Source organism: Acomys russatus, chromosome 19, assembly GCF_903995435.1.
Source record: "Acomys russatus chromosome 19, mAcoRus1.1, whole genome shotgun sequence".
NCBI classification, from domain to species: domain Eukaryota; kingdom Metazoa; phylum Chordata; class Mammalia; order Rodentia; family Muridae; genus Acomys; species Acomys russatus.
Genome location: NC_067155.1, coordinates 14,451,805 through 14,467,786, shown reverse-complemented (window position 1 = coordinate 14,467,786; position 15,982 = coordinate 14,451,805). Strand labels below are relative to the sequence as shown.

The 15,982-nt window shown below is 47.1% G+C and overlaps 2 protein-coding genes across 2 annotated transcripts in view; both read left to right on the top strand.

The window, feature by feature from the left end:
* The window catches only part of LOC127203220 (poliovirus receptor-like), a 15,731-nt gene extending 15,231 nt beyond the window's left edge, over positions 1-500 (top strand). Inside the window, exon 9 of the mRNA XM_051162015.1 lies at positions 351-500. Within this exon, the coding sequence (XP_051017972.1) occupies positions 351-500 (150 nt within the window). The remainder of the gene's footprint in view (positions 1-350) is intronic.
* The window catches only part of LOC127203739 (zinc finger protein 235-like), a 211,637-nt gene that overhangs the window by 174,360 nt on the left and 21,295 nt on the right, over positions 1-15,982 (top strand). The gene's annotated exons all lie outside the window — the stretch shown is intronic.

Genomic DNA, 15,982 nt, shown 5'->3' with positions numbered 1-15,982 from the left:
ACTCCAGAGAGTGCTGAGGTTCCAAGTCCCTGCCTACCTCTGCGGCCCCTTCCTACGGCCACTGTTTTTAGACTTAGTGGGGACCTCCGTTGAGCTCCTCTGTTTCCCCAGGCAGATTGTTTATGTTATTCTGTTTTTCTTATTTAATTTTAATTTATGTCGTTGGTGTGCGGGCGTCGTGATCTTGGCAGTAAAGCAGTTGGAGCTGCAGTGGGTGCTGGGAATTGAACCTGGGTCCTTTGGAAGAGCAGGCAGTAGTGCCCTGAACCACTGAGCCACCTCTCCAGCCCAAGATTATTTATTTAAAAGAGGCCCTGACTGAAGTTTGGTGCTTGATGTCCCCTGTGCAGAAATCCTGCTCTGTACCTCTGAACGGCAGCCTTACCCAGAACATGGGGACAGACAGTATGAGTGACAGTGCCGCGGAAGACAGAACCAAGGAGCCCGAGTCCCCAGCAACTGGAACCCCAACTCCAATAGATGAAGAAACCTCTAAATAGACTGCCCCACCCAGTGTGGTGAATGTAGCAAGTTTGGGGGGGGGGTTCTCCCCAATTGTCAAAAAGGACTCATGGAGCCCCGTGCAGGGGGGTGGGGGGGCTCAGACCTGTCATCCCAGCAAGTGTTGAGTCTGTCCTACGCTACAGAGTGAAGGCCCAGTCTGTACACTGCGAAGAAGCGAAGGAACAGGCTTTGAGATGGTCAGAAACCGGAAGTCTTCCTTTGGACGAGATAAACCCTCTACCTCACGCTGACTGAACAGAATGTTCTACGAGCTCAGAGACTTCAGCCACTGAGGTTGATTTGACTGCGGGGTGTCTCGCTTTCAGTTGAGTCATTCATAGCTCGTCCCAATGGACAAGATCTGACTATGTAGCTGAGGCTGGGCTCAAACTCACAGTGATTCATCTGTCTCTACCTCCCAAGTGCTGGGGTCAAAGGCGTGTGTGCCACCACACCCTTCTAGGTCTTCTTTTTTTGTTTGTTTGGTTTTTTTTTGTTTTTTTTTTTTTTTTTTTTTTTTTTTTTTTTTTTTGCTTTTCGAGACAGGGTTTCTCTGTGTAGCCTTGGCTGTCCTGGACTCACTTTGTAGACCAGGCTGGCCTCAAACTCACAGCGATCCGCCTGCCTCTGCCTCCCGAGTGCTGGGATTAAAGGCGTGCGCCACCACGCCCGGCCTCTAGGTCTTCTTTTTGATGAAGTAAAGAAAAGTATATATTTATAAAAGCTACGTAGTTTTGTATATATATATATTTTGATATATATATATCAGAGTTTCATGTAGCCCAGATGATCCTAGAACTATGCATCTAGAAATGACCTTAAACTAATTTATTTTAATTTATTTGTCTTCAAGGTTAAATATATCCCAAGCCCCTGTTCCCTTCTTTCTCCTTTTCCTCTCAATCTGTTAGTCCCCTTTCTCAATTCAGACACTATTCTGATTTATGCCTTAACTGTAGACATTTAACTACATAAAAATCTGTGAACCACAATTGGAAAACATATATTTATATTTGTATTTGTCAAAATTGAATTGTGGGGCTGGAGAGATGGCTCAGAGGTTAAGAACACTGGCTGCGCTCCCAAAGGTCCTGAGTTCAATTCCCAGCAACCACATGGTGGCTCACAACCATTTATAATGAGATCTGGTGCCCTCTTTGCCATGTGTATGTGCAGGCAGAACATTGCAGACATACTAAAATAAATCTTTAAGAGAAAAAAAAAAATGTGTCTTTCTGAGACTGACTCGATTTCTTTTCTTGGTTGGTTGGTTGCTTGCTTTCTTGTTTGTTTGTTTGTTTTCTGTTTCTTTTCAAGACAGGGTTTCTCTGTGTAAGAGCTCTGTAGTCCAGGCTGGCCTCAAACTCACATTGATCCGCCTGCCTCTGCCTCCCAAGTGCTCGGATTAAAGGTATGCGCCACCACCGCTGGCCTGGTTTTTGGTTTTTCTGAGACAGGGTTTCTATATGGAGCCCTGGCTGTCCTGGAACTCACTTTGTAGACCAGACTGGCCTTGAACTCAGAAGTCCTCCGCCTACCTCTCTATTTCCCTACTGGTTTATGAGATTGGACATTGTGGTAGTTTGAATAAAAATGCTCCCCCCCCCCTCCATAGACAGTGGCACTATTAGGAAGTGTGGCCTTCTTGGAGGAAATGTGTCACCGAGGGTGGGCTATGAGGTTTCACCGAGCTGTCTGCCGATCTGGAAGAAGTAGTTCTTTTTGCTTTGTTTTGCTTTCTGAGACAGGGTCTCTCTGTGTAGCCTTGGCTGTCCTGGATTCACCTTGTAGACCAGGCTGGCCTCGAACTCACAGAGATCTGCCTAACTCTGCCTCCCGAGTGCTGGCTCTCTGCCCCTCTCCAGCACGATGCCTGCCTGTGTGCTGCCATGCTTCCTACCACAATGATAATGGAGCAAACCTCAGAAACTAAGCCAGCCCCAATCAAATGTTTTTCTTTCTAGGAGTTGCTGTGGTCATGGTGTCTCTTCACAGCAATAGGAACTTTATGACAGACTTCCCCGCCCCCGCACATTTGTAGCCCATATTTTGACAACTGCCTATTAATTTAGGGAACCCACTTGTTGACTGGGTTGTGGTTTTCCCTGTTTTAATTCTTTTTGTTTATTTGTTTATCTTTTGAGACAGGCTTTCTCTGTAAAGCCTTGGCCATCCTGGACTCACTTTGTAGACCAGGCTGGCCTCGAACTCACATCAATCCTCCTGCCTCTGCCTCCCGAGTGCTGTGATTAAAGGTGTGCGCCACCACGCCCGGTTTTTTTTTTTTTTTTTTAAACAGGGTCTCTGTGTTGTTCTGGCTGTCCTGGAACTCACAGAGATCCTCCTGCCTCTGCGTCCTGAGTGCTAGGCCTAACAGTGTCTACCACCGGATACTGCCTAGATCATGAAGTATTTTCTCTACAGCCCTCCTGTAAGTTAATCCTGGATTCCACACTAAAGTGAAGCCTTTGGATTTGGGTTTTGTTCAGGGTGAGAGAAAGGGATTGAGTTTCGTTCTTCTCCCATTTGGACACCCAGTTTCCCCAGCACCGTTTGTTGAAGGAGATGTCTTTTCTCCAATTTTATTTTATTTTATTTTAGCATCTTTATTAAAAACCAAGAAACCCTTACCTGGGTGTGGTGACACACATTCTTTTTCCCAGCACACAGGAGGCAGAAGCAGCTGATCTCTGTGAATTCGAGGACAGCCTAGTCTACAAGTGTTGGAGACGGGCTATATGGCCAATGTTCAGCCATCTTGTCAGAGCCTAGGTTCCTATTTCTCCAGCAGTCTGTCATTTACCAGAAACCAGCTGACCCTGTCATGGTTCAGCAGTCAGACACCTGTTGTGGTTTATTGTGGGGGACGGTCATTCTAAGACCCCCGAGCTCATAGTAAGAGCTACTCCTTTCTGGCTATAAACTAGCTTTTCCAGTAAGACTACAGGTAAAAATCAGATTAAAGGCCAGCTGCCTGCAAGCAGCAGTTCCGGGAACTTTTTCCTGACTAACCAGATCTTTTACAACTTCCCTTTCTCTCTGGAATTTCTCCCTCTTCTGTGATTATAGCAGCTGTAAAGGTAGACACCTGTTTGAGCATTCCAGAGTTAGGTATCCATAGCAACCCTTGCTTATGCAAATACTCATGCCCCCCCCTGTGCCTATAAAAACTCTGTGAAAATTATCAATAAAGGGGGCTTGATCAGAATCCAGACTTGCCCTCATTTCTTTGTGTCTCCTGTCCCCCCACTTGTCTGCCCCCTCCACAGGTACCCGCAGGCTGAGACATACAAGAGAAACCCTGTCTCAAAACAAAAAACATGAATTGCTACCATTTTCTTGCCTCATGGAGGCCAGGTCCTTAAAGTCTGAGGACAGCCTTGAACTTTTTTTATTTTTCCAAGACAGGGTTTCTCTGTGTAGCCTTGGCTGTCCTGGACTCACTTTGTAGACCAGGCTGGCCTCAAATTCACAGTGATCCGCCTGCCTCTGCCTCCCGCGTGCTGGGATTAAAGGCGCGTGCCACCACGCCTGGCTAGCCTTGAACTCTTAATCCTCCCACCCCACCCTTCCAAGTGCCAGACTTGGAGATGCACAGACTCGAACTTGTGGAGGAGGGTTGTCAGCTCCAGCAAACTTTTTACCAGAATGTGTGTCCTGAGTGAGGCCCTTTCTGTTGTAGGTTAACTGAGATTGGCAGGTATAAGTCACCTATGAAAGAGGCTGGGGATCCCCCAACTCATGCAGTGCCATGAGGCATAATAATAGTTTACATGTGGCTGCCAGATGGATTTGAAAAGACCCTTAGGCGTGAGGACCTGGCGGAGGTCCTAGCACACAAGTAAAAAGCACACTTTCACAAATGTGTGTGCCTAAATACCACACTCCTTGTCGGGTGGGGGGAGGCGGGGCCCGGAGGGAGTGTGTCTCTGAAACTGCCATGGCTGCCTGAGGAATGATGTCTGTGAAGCAAGAAGGAAATCCTGCTCAGCAGAGCTCAGCAGCTGGTGTGTTCGGCCAAACTTGTGGAGTCTGACACCCGGCACGTCATTTTAAGCATATTTAAAGTACAGTACAATTTGGAAAAAGAGTTTCCCAGTGGAAGAGGATCCCATGTGCACGTGGAGGAGTGATTACATCGACTCTTCTCAAAGTACGTGGGGCTGGAGGAGGGGGTAGGGGAGAGAGGTAGGGGGAAGGGGGAGGGGTGGAGGAGGGGGCAGGAGTTGGGAAGCCTGGCTCATGCAGCCAGGGGCCTCTGAGTTCCAGTCAGATGATGAGGAAGTTAAGGCAAGCCTCAAACTCGCTTAGTGAGTGACTGCCAGGAAGCCAGAAGTGGCCGGGTAGTCCACTCGGCCACCCTGCCAAGACCTGCCCCTGCTTACTAAATGGTTGACAGGGATTTTATCTCCCCTTTCTTGGATTCTTTTTACGGTTAGCTCCTCTGCCTCTCCAATTGTTCACATCAATAGTTATGTTATGGAGCACCTGCAAAGAAAAGCAAGTGGTAAGTTGCTGGAGGGAGCTGAGAGAGACAGAGACAGAGAGAGGCAGAGATAGCTAGGGAGGAGGCAGCCAGGTGCAGCTTAGAGGCCCAGGAGGTGACAGAACAGGCAACTTCATGGTGACATCCAAGCAGTGGGAGAAAATTTGTGGTGACATCTAAGAGGCGGGAGAGAGTTTGTAGTGACACCCAAGCAGTGGGAGAAAATTTGTGGTGACATCTAAGAGGCAGGAGAGAGTTTGTGGTGACACCCAAGCAGTGGGAGAAAGTATCTACGGGGGAGGTTCAGTTTCCCATGTCTGCCTGTAAACGGAGAAGTTTAATAAGGTCACAGACACACATACAAGAGACAGAGACGGCAAAACAAAACCAGCAAACACAAAACACAGATCAGTGACCATGAAGAAAAACCAGATCTAGAGGGTGTGTGGTGCCCTCCCACTGCAACCCTGAGCTCCTGAACTCTTATGCTGTGGTCAGCTTTTCCCACGAGTTCTCTCATAGGCGCCCCATGCTGGACCAGAAACCTGAAACCTAGATTTGTTTTGTTTTTCAACACTGGGTTTCTCTCTGTCGCCTTGGCTGTCCTAGAACTCGCTTTGTAGAACCAGGCTGGCCTCGAGCTCAGAGATCACTACTGCCTGGCTTAATTCTTTAAACCTGACACATAGGATCATCCTACCTTCAGAGGTCTCAAATAGACTCCTTCAAAAAAAAAAAAGTTTTAGGGGAAGTCTAAGAAACATCATCTTGTCTTGGTGACCTCCCTTAGGACCCATAGCCTTTACCCTTGCCTAGGAGAAGCCCACCTCAGGGTTTGGTGGTCTTTTCCTCTCTTCTACTCAGATGTCTTGATGGAACCTCCAAATGTTATAGGGTATCAACAGAGAAATACTCCTGGAAGACCTGACTAAGTCGAACAGAATCTTTGTTAACTTCACCGGCCTGTGTTGGATGTTTGATGTTGACATTTGACAGTGTTGGATGTTTGATGTTGACATTTGGTGGTGTTGGATGTTGATGTTTGACGGTGTTTAGTTTTTTGTTTTGGCAGGTGGTGCTATCTCTGTGCTGAGTTTTACACTCTGAATGGCGCTTCCCACCATGGAGTCAGTTGTGCTAAGGTCTGGGGGCCTGACATGTTCCCAGTAGTGAATGAGTCAGATCGTGGACTCATGTTGTTTTGCAGTGCTGTAGTTGCTCCTAAGGGCCATTCATTTTACTGGACGGATACATAATTGGCCATGTATTCAAGATTTGGGGGGTCATGGTTATTCCAATCAGAATGAGAATCAAGGCCCGTCTGTGCTGATAGTAGGGTAGTTAGCTAGGGCGACCAAGAGAACAGAGGCTGGTATTAATTTTCTGATTAATGTCTTCTTCTTCTTCTTCTTCTTCTTCTTCTTCTTCTTCTTCTTCTTCTTCTTCTTCTTCTTCTTTTATTTGTATTAGAATTTTAAAATATATTTTATTAATTTATTCATATTACATCTCTTCTCTTTCTCTCTCTCTGTCTCTGTCTCTCTCTCTCTGTTTCCCCCAATGGTGACAAGAGTTCTCTAATTACTCCTGATGGATTAGCATAGAAACAACAGGTGTCCCCTACAGCCGTACATAACCCCCTTATCCCATGAGAAGTAGAAAGCTAAGCCTCTGGATTTTGTAGGGACACTTCTGCAAGGAGGTCTAACTGTAGTTTTAATTCATAAATGGAAACCTTTGTCTGTTTTTTGTTTTTGTTTTTTGTTTTGTTTTGTTGTTATTTGAACAGGGTTTCCCTGTGTAGCCCTGGCTGGGTGTCCTGGAACTCGCTCTGCAGACCAGGCTGCCTCCTGAGTGCTGAGGTTAATGGCAGGTGCCACCACTGACGAGCCAGAAACAGAAACTTTTAATGCACCCACGATCAAGGTGTCTACTTGGTTTCTTAAAGGCTGCTATGCATATGCCTGCTGAGCTGGCTCTTCCTGCTCCAACCAGGCGTGGGAGGGATGAGGACAGGCTGCAGGTCTTCCTCCTTCGTGGTCGAGGGGCCAGATTAACATGTTTTTTTCCCCCTTCTTCCTCATTATGTAGGTGTACTTGAGGGAGAGTGCGCACTATACCGCAGAAAAGGGCTTTCTCAGCTTGGCAAGCCTCGGGAGAGGCGCGCGTCGTCAAACCACTAGCACACGCCCACCAAGTCGCCTCAAGGATCCCGTAGCGTTGCTGTTGTCAAGATGAGTAAACCCACAAGGCAGAACGGCGGGCACCAGAAAAAGAGGAAATGCCTAGGCTAAATGTTTGGGGTACCAGAGAAGACCCAGCCCCCTGTCAGTACTCTAATGTTAACTTGGGCTGTCCAGTCACCGCGAGTTTTGTCGGTCAATGGCTGGCGGCGTATGCAGTACAAGGGCGGGGTGTCTAAGCGTGCCCAGTAATCCTGGCCCATCTCTGGCTGGGAATAACTCACTCTGCTGTCCCCGGGCTCCCATCCTGTGCCACAGAGTCCGGTTCTCCAGATTCCTAAAGTCCAGAAACCTTCTCCCCACGGAATTCCCAGATTTTGAATGTTGTGGACACCGGGTGACATTTTCCTGTTGTGCGTTTCTTGGGTGGGTGGGTAGGTGGGGGGAGGGCTTTCTTTCTAGATATTCAACCGTGTGCTCTCAGGAAGCCTCTCTTTTACAGCCCCAATTTTTTTCTTTTTTCTTTTCTTTTCTTTCTTTCTTTCTTTTTTTTTTTTTTCTTTATTCTTTTTTTGGGGGGGCAAGGGAAACTTCCTTACACCTGGCAACTAGAGCGCCCCAAAACAGAGCTCCCGCAGAACTGTGAACTCTGTACTCCTATCTCAGAAGATAAAATTCCCCACCTTTCTTCCCCCCCCCCCCCCCATCCCCCCAGTACAACCAAAGCAAAGGTCAAGATGGGACACAGTTGTTGGTCCATAGTCCGTGTTGCTAACTAGTATCTTCCTTGTATCTATCTTCCTCAGCTCCCAGGCCACTGCCAGTCCTGAGGGCGGTGCAGGTTCAACCATAACCCTGCATTCATACCAAACGTCAGACTCAGGAGGAGGTAGAGGGGCCGCGGGCCGAAGAGCCTGGAGCCCATTGGAACCTTCTGGGTCCATAATGCAGAGAGAGTCCATTTGGCGTCATCATCTGTGCCTTCCGTTTTCTTGACCTGGGTGGGGTGGATCTATGGTGAAATGCCAGTGTTGTTGTTGATTTATCAGTATTGCCTAATAATTGTTATTATCGTGTGTATACTTTTTATTATTGCAATGCAACCTGCTAGTAATCAATCTAGACACAGACACTTGTTATGTTTTAAAATAGCCTTAGTTAACCTGGGGCAGGGCAGACATTAATCCTCTAAACTACTTCCCACAGTGGGGCAGGTATCACATACCTACCCCAATCCCATGCCATCTGCTTCTAATAATTTCTATCACCCTACCTCCCATAATCCCAAATACTAGATAATGCTCTTCATCTGGGCCAAATCCTCCATCCACGCCGGCCATGTGCTTCTCCTCCATCTAACCCATGGCACCTTCCTCTCCTCTCCTCTCCTCTCCTCTCCTCTCCTCTCTCCTGCCTCTTTTCTTCCCAAGAGTCTCTCTGTCTCTCTAAGCCTGAGAGTCTTAGCCACGCCTATCTCATTTGCCCTGCCCAAGTGATAGGCTTTTTATTAATTAGCATCAAAATACATCAGACCAGGGCTGGAGAGATGGCTCAGCGGTTAAGAGCGCTTCTTGCTCTTCCGAAGATCCTGAGTTCAATACCCAGCAACCACATGGTGGCTCATAACCACGTGTAATGTGATATGGCGCCCTCTTCTGGCTTGCAGGAGTACATGCAAGCAGAGTACTGTATACATAATAAATAAATTAAAAGTTTAAAAAAAAAAACAAAATCAGACCAACAACCTCCAACATGCCAGCTGCCTTCATGACCATAGAGGAGGAGAGAACCAACACGTAGTAGGTTGTTTTCCAGGCTGGTTCCAGCGCCCTCCCCCACTCCCTTTTGTTACCCGCTTGACCCAGACTGTATCCCCTGGACTCAAACAAGAAGAAATTGGTGGTGGTGGACTGGAAGGTCTGTTGGGTCCCTTGGGTAGTCCATTGATAATAGCCTGTGTGGAAGACTGGACGGCCTGTGGGGACTTGAGAAAGAAATGGCTAAGGGAGTTCTGTCAAGCGCTGGTCGCTGAGCCTGGGCAGCAGCGGGGGACGTCTTCCACAGGTAATTTCACAGGGGGTGAACCCTTCTTTTTATGGGGTACAGATGCGCAAAGCAAAACAACCAAAGGAGGCCTAAGAGTTTTGTTCCAGTATGTTTTTTTGCTGTTGTTTTGGGTTTTTTGTTTTTGTTTTGTTTTGTTTTGAGACAGGGTTTCTTTGTGTAACCCTGGCTATTCTGGAATTTTCTCTGTAGAACAGTTAAAAGTAATAGGTTGTGCTGGACTTAGTGGTGCATGCCTTTAATCCCAGCACTTGGGAGGCAGAGGCAGGTGGATGTCTGTGAGTTGGAGGCCAGTCTGGTCTACAAAGCGAATTTAGGACAGCCAAGGCTACACAGAAAAACTCTGTCTTGAAAAACCAAAAAGAAAGAAAGAAAGAAAGAAAGAAAGAAAGAAAGAAAGAAAGAAAGAAAGAAAGAAAGAAAGAAAGAAAGAAAGAAAGAAAGAAAAGAAAGAAAGAAAAGAAAGAAAGAAAGAAAGAAAGAAAGAAAGAAAGAAAGAAAAAAGAAAAGAAAAGAAAAGAAAGGAGGTTGAGGACATCTACAGTCTGGCTGCTACTCCAAGCATGCCCAGGAGGGGGCGATGTGGACTCACGTTTCTCAGAGGAGAAGCCCGACTGGCAGAGTGAGGGGACACTTGCACCTAACAGCAGCAGCCAGGTGGGTAAGGGAAGGTACTGAGGGCTCCAGGCTAGGATGCCCACCTGGCCCAGTGGGGTATGAGGACTGTTAGCCTGGCACAAAAAGCCACAATTCCTGAGTGCCCCAAAGTGAGGGTCTGCAGGGTGCTGCCCATCATCTGCCACCACCTCAGGATGGACACACACACACACACAGCCCCCAACTCCAGGTCACTCTTCCTCCAGGTGCACTCTTCCTGCCGGACCAGACCCATCACTGGAGCAGAAGCACCTGGAGCCACCCTCCTCCGGTCTCCAGGGCATCTCTTTTCAATAGAACTTCTCTTTTTAAAAGATTTATTTACTTATGTGTATATAACCACTCTGCTGCATGTGTGCCCGCATGACAGAACAGAGCATCAGATAGAAGAGAGCATCAGATTCCACTATAGACGGTTGTGAGCCACTATGTGGTTGCTGAAAGCTGAACTCAGGACCTTGGGATGAGCAGCCCGTGCTCTTAACCACTGAGTCATCTTCGGGAATGATTTTGGAAATGTTATGTTTAGGTTGCCCAACGTAACCACCATTAAACGCATGTGGCCAGCAGGGTCTTGAAAGCGGTTGGCTTGAGGAACTAAATCTGGTTCTGCTTTTTTGAGACAGGGTCTCGCTGTGTAGCCCCGGCTTGCCAGGAACTCCTTCTGTAGACCAGGCTGGCCGCGAACTCGCAGAGATCCGCCTGCCTCTGCTTCCCCGAGGGCTGGGGCTAAAGGCGTGCGCCACCACGCCCACAGCATGTGTATGATGAGACTTGGTTCTCTCCTTCCAGCATGTGGGTGCTGAGGATAGAACTCAGGCCATCAGGCTTGGTGGCAAGCGCCCTCTACCTGCTGAGCCACCTTGCTGTCCCAACACCCATTTTTATCCCCCTCCCCCTCCCTACCATCCCAGCCTCCTTCTGCTATCATTTACATATTTTAATAGTTATTTCTATTTTAATATAAACAGCCAATATGGCTTACTATTTCCGTATAAGCTAGCCCCGAACCCTCCATCCCAAGCTCAGTGTCTGTCCCTATTAGCAATCACGAGTCTCCAGTGTCTGCCCCTGGGACCCAGCAGCAGCAGGACGTGTCATCCCTAGCTGCCAAGATGCAACCCGTTCCCTCGGGGCCGTGGTGGCGCACGCCTTTAATCCCAGCACTCGGGAGGCAGAGGCAGGCGGATCCCTGTGAGTTCGATGCCAGCCTGGTCTACAAAGCGAGTCCAGGACAGCCAAGGCTACACAGAGAACCCCTGTTTAAAAAGAAAAAAAAAAAAGACGTACCCCATTCCCACTGTTGTCACAAGTGATACTTCCTCCCCCTGAGCATGCGTTACAACCTCTTTTAATAGGGCCAGACTCCACTCTCCCAACTCTCTTCTTCCTTCTCCTAGACCCCTCCTTTTTTTTTCTGTTTGTTTGTTTGTTTTTCAAGACAGGGTTTCTCTGTGTAGTCTTGACTGTCCTGGACTCATTTTGTAGACCAGGCTGGCCTCGAACTCATACTGATCCTCTGCCTCTGCCTCCTGAGTCCTGGGATTAAAGGCATGCGCCACCACCGCCTGGCCTTTTTTTTTTTTTTTTTTTTCATCTCTCCTCTGATCACAGCCTTGTCTGTGCCTGAACCATGCTCAGGACTCCATGAAACCAGCAAGATAGTTCAGGTATCTGCCATAATCTTACTTCATAGCCAAATGCTGAGGCAAGAGGATTACTGACAGTTGGATGTCAGATTAGGCTATATAATAAGTTTTACGTAGGAGTAAGCGATAGTACACTGTCATCTCTAAAAAAAAAATCCAAAATAATTATATAAATAAATCTTAGAAATCAGAGTTTGTTGAGAGGTAACCTAGAGATTGCCCTGAACTTGTCGTAGGCTCAGATCTTTGTGTATCTCATATTATGATCCAATGAATCTCAAAGATAAAAAAATTACAAATGTCGTTTAATAGTTTTTTTAAATACAGCATTTCTTTGTGAAGCCCAGGCTGTCCTGGAACTGGATCAGTACACAGGGCTGTCCTGGAGCCTGAGATCCTCCTGCCCCTACTTCCCAGTGCTGGGATTAAAGGCGTGTACCACCAAGGCCTGGTTCAGGGTAGACATTCAATCTCCCAATCAGTCTGCAGCTTATGGTTGGGAGGTGGGCCTACAAAAGGGAAGCGAGTAGTGAGCGTAGAAAGATGCAGAAAAGGGTCAGAGGAGCCAGGGAAGAAACTAGTGCCCTGGATTATTAGTCACTTGCCTGGCCTTCTAGGAACTGGAGACCCAAAAGGGCTACCAATCTCTGGTAAGTTCCCACCTCAATAGCGACACCCTACCTCACCCAGAATAGCCAGTGTCTATAGCTGACACTAGCACCAAGAGAGGACCTGGAATTCTCATTTAAATCTCTTCATAGGAGAAGATGTGGGATATAGGCTTTTATCCTTTCACTGGTTTGGAGACTTCTTTATTTCTGGGCGGAGCACTGAGAATGGTATATGCTGGGATTAAAGGTGCACGCCACCACTGCCCAGCGAGGGCAAGTCTGGATTCTGACCAAGCCCCGTTTATTGAAAAATTTCACAGGGTTTTTTTTTTTTTATAGGCCCAGGGGCATGGGTGTTTGCGTAAGCGAGGGTTGCTATGGATACCTAACTCTGGAATGCTCCAGCAGGTGTCTACCCTTACAGCTGCTATAATCACAGGAGGGGAAGAAATTCCAGAGAGAGAGAAAAGTTGTAAAAGATCTGGTTAGTGAGGGAAAAGTTCCCGGAACTGCTGCTCGCGGGCAGCTGGCCTTTAATCTGATTTTTACCAGTAGTCTTACTGAAAAAGCTAGTTTATAGCCAGAAAGGAGTAGCTCTTACCATGAGCTCGGGGGTCTTAGGCCGCAGCCCCCCACACACACACGCTGCAGCAAAATGGCTTCTCTCCTGTGTGGACCCGCTGGTGCCTATGGAACATTGAGCCTGAACTGAAACCCTTCCCGCACTCCTCACATTTATATGGAGAGTGGGGCCATCCTGCCTCCAGGTTCCTGCTCTGAGTACTTGTCAGCCATGCCTGGCTTTTTTTTTTTTTTCTTGTTGTTGTTGTTGTTGTTTGTTTTGTTTTTTTTTTTTTAAGTATTCACATACTACATTCAGCGACCACTCCTGTGCTCAGCTCGTGAACTGATAAGACTTCAGTTTATAAAAACACTTATTAGCCAGGCGTGGGGGCGCACGCCTTTAATCCCAGCACTCGGGAGGCAGAGGCAGGCGGATCACTGTGAGTTCGAGGCCAGCCTGGTCTACAAAGTGAGTCCAGGATGGCCAAGGCTACACAGAGAAACCCTGTCTCGAAAAACCAAAAAAAAAAAAAAAAAAAAAAAACCAACAACACTTATTGATGAAAATAAGTAGGGAATGGCTGGTTACAAATTAGGAAAAAAGAAAAGAAAAGAAACTCAAAGACCATATGCTTCGGTTTAAAACTCAGAGTTGCATGGTAGTCTTGCTGTAGTTTTAAACTTTTCCTGAATCTCCTAACATAGTTACTGAGTCTCAGTATGCAGAAAGAGCTCTTTTTTTTTTTTAATATTTGTTTTATTTATTGCGTATGAGTGCTTTATTTGCAGAAGAGGGCATCAGATCACATTACAGATGGTCGTGAGCCCCCATGTGGTTGCTGGGAGTTGAACTCAGGACCTCTGGAAGAGCAGGCGACGCCCTTAACCGCTGAGCCATCTCTCCAGCCTCAGAACGAGTTCCTTCACATAGAGAAACTGCTGAACTTATTCAGGAGGATTGAAAATTAACCTCACCGTTTATTCGACTACAACAAGCGATCAGAAATAAAAGTCACCTTGTGTAGGTAACGTATCAGATCCCATATGGATCTAGCAGGCCCTCTAGCACAAGGGGATGAGGAAATTGATCAGCTATTGATAGGAAATGTGCTGGGAGCTTCAGAATTTCATGAGAAACATCGTGTTAGCAGCAAAGGCTTTTAAAAAAGGGATTTTTTTTTTCTGTCACAAGGCAACAAGCCAAGAAAATTATTTTTTTTAAAAAAAAAAGTCTTACTTGTTCTTTATGTAGCCAAACTCCATTGCCTGCGGGGAGTAACCAAAAAGGAAATGAAATTTGAGCCGGGCATTGGTGGCGCACGCTTTTGATCCCAGCACTCAGGAGGCAGAGACAGGTGGATCGCTATGAGTTCGAGGCCAGCCTGGTCTACAAAGCAGGTCCAGGACAGCCAAGGCTACACAGAGAAACCCTGTCTCGGGGAAAAAAAAAAAAAAAAAAAAGAAATGAAATTTGCCAAATGGATGTGTTTCATTTCTCAGTTAGAAAAATTAAAACATGTGCACCCTTTAATCCCAGCACTCGGGAGGCAGAGGCAGGTGATCGCTGTGAGTTTGAGGCCAGCCTGATCTACAAAGTGAGTTCAGGATAGCCAAGGCTACACAGAGAAACCCTGTCTTGAAAAACAAAAACAGAACAAAACAAAACACAAAACAAAAAAAACCATGTGCACCGTACCATAGACACATATTCAGGATTTCAATGGGTGACTGCTTTAAGGTCTGAAAAGCTGATCCTGTAATCACACATTTATTAGAAGTTGTGGCAATTATGGGAATATCTGTACAGATTAAAACATGCCTTGGGATTCACAAGATGCATCCCAAACAAAACTTGGCTGTGTTTTACATTTAAATACCAAACAAACCACAGCTGTACAGCCATCCTTGGAAGAATCACTTTTGCTCGGTGAACATCTGGCCATTCTGACACTCTTGCGTGGTTTTAGTGGTTGTCAGGATGTTACTAATTGTGGTAAAATCCGTGCCCTGGGCCACACTCAAACCAACAGAGGACCACTGCTTATGGCTATGACTGGGCTCCAGACACTAATGGAGCAACAATCTGCTCCTTTTTTTGTTGTTGTTTTGCTTTTGTTTGGTTTGGTTTTTCGAGACAGGGTTTCTCTGTGTAGCCCTGGCTGTCTTGGACTCACTTTGTAGACCAGGCTGGCCTCGAACTCACAGCGATCCGCCTGCCTCTGCCTCCCAAGTGCTGGGATTAAAGGCGTGCGCCACCACCGCCCAGCCAATCTGCTCCTTTCTATATTTCTGTTTACGTGTGCCATTATCCCTGCCAATTCTCAGGCGCCAGGCTCCGCCTTCATCCTGGGCTGCAGTTGGAACTCCTCCGTTTCCTAATGCCAGTCTCCTGGGACTCTTGCCTGCCAACCATCTACTGTGACAGCCGTTATGCAGAAGAGCCCCGGGCTCTCAGGTTAATCCATCTGCCTTCTCTCCTTTATGGCTCCTTTCATCTAGAGCCCAGTTTGGTTGGGTTTTGCTTCCAGGAAGATGCCTCTGATTCTGTCCTCCTGGCCAAAATTATTACAGGAGATCTCTCCAACTGGGTAGACATCCAGCACCGAGGGGAGGATTCTACTTGTTCCTCCGTCCTCCCACCCAACCACCCAACCCCCCATCCCCCCCCCCCCCACCCCCACGTCAAAAGATGACCCACTCAGGAATGGATCCATGACTGGTATTAATGGTACCTTTCCTATACAAAGCCTAAGAGTTTCCCTGACCCCCAGTATAATATCTCACCCAGAAATTTGCTGTTTATGTGATGACTACCTGTCCCTTACAGCCTTCTGGGGGTCAGTCCTTCAGAAATATGACTACAGGAGAATGCACACACACACACACACACACACACACACACACACACACACATCTCTTTGTTGAAACCAGGTCTCACTGTGCAGCCTTCTGTCCTGGAGCTTGCTATGTAGACAAAGCTGACTGAAAACCACAGATCCACCTGCCTCCTGAATGCAGGGATCAAAGGCACGGGCCACCATGGCTGGTCCAATGAGTTTATTTTTATTTCATGGACACAGCTCACAGGTTAGAAACGCATCCTTGAACATGTGCAGTACTCCACAGTAGAGGCCTTGCTTAGAATCCACTGGTGATGGGCTGGGGGCGTGGCTCAGCATGTGTCTAACATTTAAAAGGCCCTGGGTTCAAGGCCAACATGATTTTGAAAAGAAAATACTTAGGACTGGAGAGGAGATTCAGTGG